The sequence below is a fragment of the Passer montanus genome, unplaced genomic scaffold (assembly GCF_014805655.1).
Source record: "Passer montanus isolate IOZ18808 unplaced genomic scaffold, ASM1480565v1 scaffold2, whole genome shotgun sequence".
Taxonomy (NCBI): Eukaryota; Metazoa; Chordata; class Aves; order Passeriformes; family Passeridae; genus Passer; species Passer montanus.
Window position 1 is genome coordinate 7,824,500 of NW_024366591.1, and position 8,362 is coordinate 7,832,861.

The following is an 8,362-nucleotide window of genomic DNA, read 5'->3' on the forward strand; positions in this document are numbered from 1 at the left end:
CAGCAGCACACCCAGGCACAAAGTCACAGTGGGGTAAAGGATGACCCGAACTGCCTCAGCCTTGTCCAGATGCCGGGATGCACAAGACAGCAGCCCACCTCAGCAGAAAATCAATGCCCCAATGATCCCACAGAGGGATTTTTGTGCCAGGATTTGGCAACAGCAGGTTCTAGACTCTAAGCTAGCACAGCCCCTTTTCCTGCAAAGTCAGCATACAAAGGTGGGGTGACTTGGTCTCCAGCCAGTACACCCTGACTCTACTCCCTGCAGCACAGGAGCCCCATGGAAGCAATTCTCCAAAGGCACCAGCAAGGGCATTGGTGACCCCACACCAGGTATCACCAGAAAGGAGCCTGCTGGCACGCTGGGCTCTTGGGCAGGGCCACTGTGCTGCGGGCACCACCAGGTGAACCAGCCTCGCAGCAGTGCCCAGCCTGGCACTTAACAGAGGAGAAGAAGCCAAGGCTTTGTTCCAGTAAGGAATCAACCATGACAAAGAGGAACTGTGCATTGACCTCATTCCCCTACTTTGTGCAGGTTGTGTGCATTCCCATGGTTGAAAATGCCTTGGCCTTATAACCCAAGAGAGAGGTGGCATGGGAGGGTAACCTGGTGTGCCATCCCCAGCATGCCTGCTCCTCTCAGCTCCCAGACAAACAAACACAATGGGGACAGTTTACAAACCTCGGCTGGTCCAGAGCAAAGCTCCCTCTCTGGAGCAGTTTTGGAGCAGGACATTGATCCGTGGGAATGCCTGGAGGTCTAGATGCTGTTCCCCACTCAGCTAACACAATGGCATCGAAGGGGGAAGGCTTCTGTGCCACAGCCATCCAGCTCCTGAGCACAAACAATCTCAAACCTCACTCACCTTGGCCCTGGCATGAGGGACAGGACCCAGAAAGGAGTGACAAAACCTATGGTGCCAAAATGGAGAAGGCTCTATTTTTCCAAAAATGCCCTCTAGCTCCCCAGGACATATGGCACAACATGCATCAGGCAAAACACCCCAGTTATGCTGTGCTCCCTGCCACTTGCCCCACTTTGAGGGCCAGGCACAATGAGCTTGTCCACACCTCACAGGGCCACAGCAAGATGCTGTGCTGGCAGGGAGACAGAAAGCTGGCCATTGTACCCTTCCCACCCAGCCCAGCCCCCTGGGGATGGGGCAGTGCAGGGAAAAGGCTGTATTTTCTGGGCAGAGGCCTTTTGCTGGGGCACTGGGAGCGCAGTCCCAGTATTTTGCTGGGTATTGGCACAGTGCACAGCCAAGGGACTGCCCTCCAACCTCCTCGAGCAGGCAGCACAAGCAGACACGTACACAGGTCAGAATTTATTTCCAAATACCTCATTTATATCATTCTCACATGAAATATTTCTTTTGGAATATAGCCTACACTTAGAAAACAGAAGAGAGGTTTTTTTTATAAGGCACATCAGATTATAGACTACATAGAGGCATCTCCCCCTCATTTATGCTTGTAAAATACTGGTAATTTAAAAAGTAAGATTTCTAAAACCTAGACCCTGTGTAGCCCCACGTAGAGCAATATCCATAGAGTTATTAGACCTCAGTTTACACACACCTAGTAAAGGGCTATAACAAGTTGTATATAAATCACATCTTCAGAAACAGTCACAGCTGGCTACATTCAAAAGTAATGCTACTCCAGACTATGGAACAGGCTGCTTATAAAGTATAACCTACTGCTTCCAGTTCAGCATGATACCAAGCAGTATGATCTTGCAGAGGAAATTCTGTTATTCTTGTAAATGGAAGCTGCTCAGATTCAAGCCTGTCTCCTCCTCAAACACACATTTTTGAGCGACCAAGACCATTTTTTACAGGGAAGCAAAGCACCAAGGAGAAATCTAGCTTTGTTTTTCTCCAAGATGTTGGCATGACTGCATATCTGCAATCCTGTCAAAGCATTTGAGTAAGAAATATAAAGGCTCAGATGTTAACTTCAGGACCAGTAATTACCAACCAGATGCAACCAAGTCAAATGCATCCAGCTTCTGTGCTATGGAAACTGTTTTTCCAGGCTCTTCCAGTGCAGAAGCCAACATATTTTTATTGAATTAGGCCCTAGGTAAAGATTTCCATCCCATTTTCAAGTTTTCAGTGATGGAACATTACCCACTCTGAACTCATTCTTCTGCAGAGAAGGAAAAAATACTCTCCGTGGAGCCTATGCCAATAGCCCAGAATCCATTTACATAGTGTCATTTTCCTTAATGGGCCAGGAGGTAAACTGTGGTCAACTCAAACGGCCTCCACAGTTCTTTGTATCAGACATTGATTCATTTCTGATGAAAAAAGGTTCTGGCCTTCTGTCACTACAGTTTAGTTTAAGAATAAGGAAAAGGTCACTTCAAGGCTAGGGCCAAAGGGAAAAAAAAAGAAGTAGAATTTGATCTTGAACTATCTAGGGAAGGGAAAAAAAGGAATTGTGGCCATAAAAAGACAGACACAAAAGAAATGTCTTCTGCAGAACAGGTTTAAATACTGATCCTTGCAGAAAGTCACATTATCATTTGGGTCTCTTGAACTCACTAGAACTGCAATTAGGCTTAGAGCTCAGTAGGACCCAGATTCAGCCAGAGAACAGGTCACACTCAGCTCTATGTTGATCCCTCAGCTACATTTTAGGCACATTTCAATTAATCTGTTGGACTGATCTGGAAAAAAAAAGAATTATCAGTTACATTTTGGGGATGGCCTCAGACAATTTCACAACTATGAGCTTGGACAAGATTCAACCACAAGTGACTGTTGCCTTTAGAAGGGAAACATTAACTTGGTTGGAAACAGCATCACGAAGAGGACGCAGCAGCCTCAGTTTCTAGAGTCCAGTTTGTTATAAATCTCAATCTGCCTGATTTGTTATTTGTTTAGCAGCCTTAAAAGGTAAAGGGGCATCCTGAAATTCTTGGCTGAAAATTTTAAACCAGATGTAGTTTATATGGTGCTGCACAGGTATTTGTTACATTGCTTAAAAAAAAAAAAATTAAAACCCCAACACAACAGTATTTACATTCCTTTGAGCTGAAATAGATGAACTGTCGTCATGTCTGCAAAAACACCGAGGAAATCACCACTGTTCAAGGCAGCAAGTTAAAAGCTTGGTCGTGTTTTTGGGCTTCCAGTCGGCTTCCTGGGAAAGGCAGGGAAAGGAGGACAGAAAGGACTTTCCGAAAGTCAGGAGGTAACAAATGAGATGTCAGCTCCAAAAGGGATTAGGTTCCCTCACCACAAGCTGAAGGTATACCCATGACCTTTTTAACCATGGCATTTGCGTATAGATTACACCTCTTGCATACCCTTTTAAAAGTGATCCCTAAGAGCACTGGCTTGGGAAGACACAAAGAGAGCAGGAGTGGGGTTTTAAAGCTACAAATGTCAGTTAGGAGGCACAGTGTTATTTTTCCCTTTGATCGTCCATGTACAGAGCTTTACATTTCCACCGTTGCTTGTGCGTTCCTCCTGCAAAGCCCTGGCAGTGAAGGCCTCTGTTGTGCTCCGCCCCATCACATACACCTTACAACAGAAGAAGTTGAATCCTTTGGACAAATCCTTCTATGCTCACAGACACATGGTGCTTTTTTTTCCTTAATGAGAAGTTCTGGTCACAAAACTGGGTGCCAGACCTGATATATAGCAATTATTTAACTAAGAATCCTTCTGCAATCCTCAAGAGGGTAACTGAGTCATCCAGTAGCAACATATACACATACATACAGATCTACGCTATACACTCAAGACGACACAAATTGAGATTTCAGCTAATATAGCCTCTATTGATTTCCTCAGAGCAGCACTCAGGTCCTTGCAGCCCCTATACAAAACAGCAATATTTTTTCCACCAGGATTTGGAGAGGTTTTTCATCTTGTCTGGAGTCCTACATTTGGATTTCTTTGGTTGCTGCTGGGTATCTGAGTACTGAATACCAGCCACAATGGCTGCATCAAAGACCTCCTTGAGGTTTTTCTGAGTCAAAGCGGAGCATTCGATGTAGGACGCGGCTTTTATTTCCTCAGCACACAGCTTTGCAGCCTCCTCCGAGACTGGCTTTTCTTTGCACTTGTCCAGCTCGATGAGGACTTTGACATCCTCCCGGAGGTCTGACTGTGTCCCAACCAGGATAATAGGTGCCTTGGGGCAGTGGCAGCGAATTTCAGGAACCCACTTCTCACTCACATTCTGGAAGGATGAAGGGCTCACCACGCTGAAGCACAGCAGGAAGATGTCCGTGTTGGTGTAGCATAGAGGCCTGAGCTTGTCGAATTCATCCTGCACAGAACAAAACTGTGTTAGCACTCCACAGAAAGAGCAGCTCTAGCCCGCCCCGAGCCTTGGTGAAGCTGAGGACCACCTGCCACTGCCATCTTGACAGGCACACCAAAATGAGCACCTAGACCACTCAGCAAGGTGTGACAGGAGCAGAAGCCACCTGTACCCAGCCTGAGGTCTTGTGGCTGCCAGCCAGCAGGCACCCTGCCACCATCAGGCACACAGGACAAAGGTGGAGGCTTCCCCACGTACCTGAGATTTTCCAACTAATGCTGCAGGTTATTTCAAGTGCTTAAATATTTCCTCTGCTCTTTGTACACAGGCCCTCTGCCCCTACTTCAGCAAAGAAGCAAAGCTGCGGGAAGCAGTTATTGCACAGAAAGCTGCAAACTGAAGAGGGAGAGAGCACTTTCCCCAGACCCACCTCTTCCAGGGTGAGTCAGTGAGTAGCTCTGAGGAGGAGCACCTGTACATCAAAGCTGTTCTGCTGACAGACCTCGACAGGGGCAAAGCAGATAGGCAGCAGCATGTGTACCTTCTGGGTACCTTTCCTGGAGTCAGCTTTTAAACTGGTTACTACTTAGCAACATCCTACAGGATATGGGAATAATTTCCCTGCCATTGTGCCCAGGGATTTAAATCTGATGAGAGCAATACTGACTTACAATGTGCAGGCTTAACATGCCAATGGCATAGAGTAAGAGCTTTACCTTTCCCTCCCACCCATGCCACATCAAACAAACTGCACATGGGCCTCCCAGCACTACCCTTCTGTTTTGTTTTTTTTTTTTTTTTCTTTTAGTGCAAACTCCAGCAAAGCAAGGCCCTTTTTCAGCTTCAGGACGCAGCCACAAGAAAGTCAAACACCTCATGATAACAAAAGTGTGTTGATCCTCACAGAAGAATGTAGCTAGAAGCAAGGGTTACTCCAGGCAGGCTGCTTTTATGCTGACAACAGGATAAAACCAGGGTAGCAGCCTGAACAGGAAGGATTTGCCTCAGCAGCAGTGACATTTAATTAAAATGGACCATGTTCTCAAATGCTTGGAATTGAAAAGGCACAGAAACATAAAGCTGAACATATCTCACAGTTTACTGATGAATTGCGAGTTGCATGTTAATTTTTGAGATGTGAAATTTTGCTTTAAAGTCTCTGGAGGCCCGGAATACGCAGTTTAAAGCCCCCTGGAAGCCTCAGAAATCTTGTTCTCCTCACATGAATTTTTTGCAGCAGCATCTCTGAGAGACATTTATAAAAATGTCAAAAAAGTAAGAGTCATTAGCTCTCTTGATTCTCAGATTAAGCCACAGAGAAGACAGGCTCTCACCACTTGGCTCAAGGAAAACCCACATTTACTGAGAGATGCTGCTCTGAACAACAGGGCTGCTTGCAGAAAGGCACCTTGCCATGCAATTGCCTCTTCTTGCTACATGTGAAACCTCAACAGGGCTCAATTCAATGGGTTCGGAAGCAAACCCTAGACCTGAAGGGTTTTTACTAAGATGAAACAGTTCCCTTATATCCTAAGTACACTTCTGCCATTTCAATGGTAGGTACATGGGTGCAGGGATTCTACACCTCTTTGAGCTAGTGATGCTGAAACAGAATTTCCCACTGCCTGGAGAGCTTTTTTTAGCTCCAGATTTCAGCAGCCATCTCCCAGCAGCAGTTTTATCAAAGTATCTTGAAGTATCTTCCTTTTCAGGAATCTTTTACTCAGGACAATTTCTGTCAGTTTAGATAACCCCTTCATTTTAAAGACAGTAACTTTACTCAATCCAGCTGCACTTGGGCCACCAGAGCAAACACCTTAACCATTAAGGGCAGGGAAGGCAAGGGGTGGCAGGACCTGTTCATCCCTTCTGCAGCTTGCAGCTGCCTTTCCACAGGCACTGCATGTCCACAGGCTGTCACCTGATGCCAGTTTCACCTGCCATGCTCTGCATATGAGCATGCACAGCCAAGACTGTTGCAGTACCACCCCATCTCTTCAGGAGGAGACAAAATCATGGGACAGTTCTGCTGTTTGACTTCATATCCCTACCTGCAGAAGGCTGTTTGTAGGAGACAAGGCTTTGTAGGACACACCGCTGTCTACTACTGCACAGCCCTTAAAACCCCATTCCTAAGTAGGGCACCCAGTTACTACTTATCTAAATAGGTTTGTATGTTAAGACCACTGAGATTTTTCAGCATGTTTTGGTGAAGGCATAGACCTACATCCACAAAGCTGCACAGGACCCTAACTCCCACTGCCTTCAAACGCTGCAGTAAGGTAGCAAAATATTTTTGGCTGCTTTTGGTTATCCATCCTTGACCCCTGGCAAGCAGTGTTGCACACTGCTCAGGGTGGTACAAACATGGGTCTTCTAGAAAATCTGAGGTGGTAAGACATGGGCTTTTTTATGTATCAGGCAAAGTAGGAGATGAGAGGCATCAGCCGCCCTCATCTCTTCAGGTTGCAGATTACAGGAAACCTCAGCTTTGCAGCAGAAGCACTTTCTAAACCAGTGGGAATGGCAAATATGAAGCCTCCAAAGACAACACCCAAAGTACTTTTTTCTCCCTCCAGCTTCTGTCCCTTCAAAAAACACAGCCTCTATCTCTGGACACCTACAGCTGTGGTTGCTTTGCATGCAATATGCAGAACACCCTAATTCTTAAACCCGCAGTTATTTAGCAAAAATAAAAACAGTGACAACCGCTCAAAAAGAAAACCAGGTGGCTGTTGAATCCCCAATATGTTCAGCCTTTCTAGTCAGGCTAAACAGAGCTGCAGCTTGAGCCAGCAGAGCAGCAGCCTGTGCCCAGCCCCTATATGGAGAAACAGTACATCCCCCACCCTTGAACAGACAGGCAAAGCAGTGAGTTAAGCAGCAGTGAAAATGACAGCAGATAATAACATGATCAAACACTGGGAATACTTTCAAATCCATGAAGTCATTTGCAGGACTACTTTGCGCAACAGCAACAACTTCTCCCCTCCCGCTGTCACTTAAATCAAATAAGTGGCTGCACTGACCTGACCAGCTGTGTCACAGAGCTGAAGTCTCACCGGCTTCCCATCGACAGACACAACAGCTTTTGGAGAGAAAGGAAGGAGGGAGGAGAACTATGGTGAATTCAACTTTACATGTTTTCCGTTAAAGAAAAGAAATTTAAAAGGAAGATTTACCATCCCTCAGTTCTAATAGCCTTTTCTTCAACTCTTTTAGATTTAACAGCTTAGCAGAGCTGGAAGGGACTAACACAAGCAAGCCCTCCAGGGCTTTCCAATTCATTTTACTACAAGAGATGAGTTAGGCAGTGACGGCACAAGTCCTCCGCAGGCAGCGCGGAGAGCGAGCCCGGCAGTCTGGGATATTGTCCGGCTAGAGGGGTTTAGCTTTACTTCCTCGCACACATTCAGCACGCCCGGGACATGAAAAGCCCCGCTGAACCGCAGAGAAACCCCTGGACTTCCCCCTTTGTAAGGGCGAGACAAGGCGAGTATTTAAACCTGCCCTTCAGGCGCTTCCGATGTCCCCGACAGCGTTAAGCTCTCCACCGGAGGGTTCCCAATTAAATCCCGGCTCTGGCCGCGCGGCCGGGCATGACACCCGCTGCCAGCCTGGCTCCGTCACACCGGAGACCGGCCGGTGCTGCTGGCTGCGATGGCAGCCTGACAAGCTCGGTCCTGCTCCTGGAGCCCTGCTCCCCATAAACACATCATGAAATCACCGACCCTGGACATCGCGCCCCCTCCGTGCCGCCAGCCACGGCCGGACCGGCAGGACGCGTCGCGCCCCAGGACGGCACAAACCCTCGCCCGCCGCCCCAGTGCCCGCGGCCGCCCCGGTCACTTACCGGAGAAGTTGTCGAAGGCGGTGGGGATGTACTCGGTGGGGTACCCGTTCGTGGTGTAGCTCACCACCAGGCTGGTCTTCCCCACCGCGCCGTCCCCCACCAGCACGCACTTGATGCTGCGCCGCGGCTCGGACCCCACTGCGGCCCCGGCTCCGGCCACGGCCCCGGCCCCCGCCGCCCGGCAGCGGCCGCCCAGCGCCGCTCCCAGCGCCGCCGCCGCCCG

General features: G+C 48.0%; 1 protein-coding gene across 1 annotated transcript in view; it reads right to left on the bottom strand.

Annotated features, from left to right (window-relative positions):
- Nucleotides 1–1,315: 1,315 nt before the first annotated feature.
- RHOU (ras homolog family member U) overlaps nt 1,316–8,362 on the bottom strand; it is a 7,182-nt gene continuing 135 nt past the window's right edge. The window contains exons 2-4 of the mRNA XM_039706829.1: nt 8,140–8,360; nt 7,316–7,374; nt 1,316–4,292 (exon numbers count right to left, since the gene is read on the bottom strand). Of these exons, the coding sequence (XP_039562763.1) occupies nt 3,837–4,292; nt 7,316–7,374; nt 8,140–8,360 (736 nt within the window). The 3' untranslated portion in view covers nt 1,316–3,836. The remainder of the gene's footprint in view (nt 4,293–7,315; nt 7,375–8,139; nt 8,361–8,362) is intronic.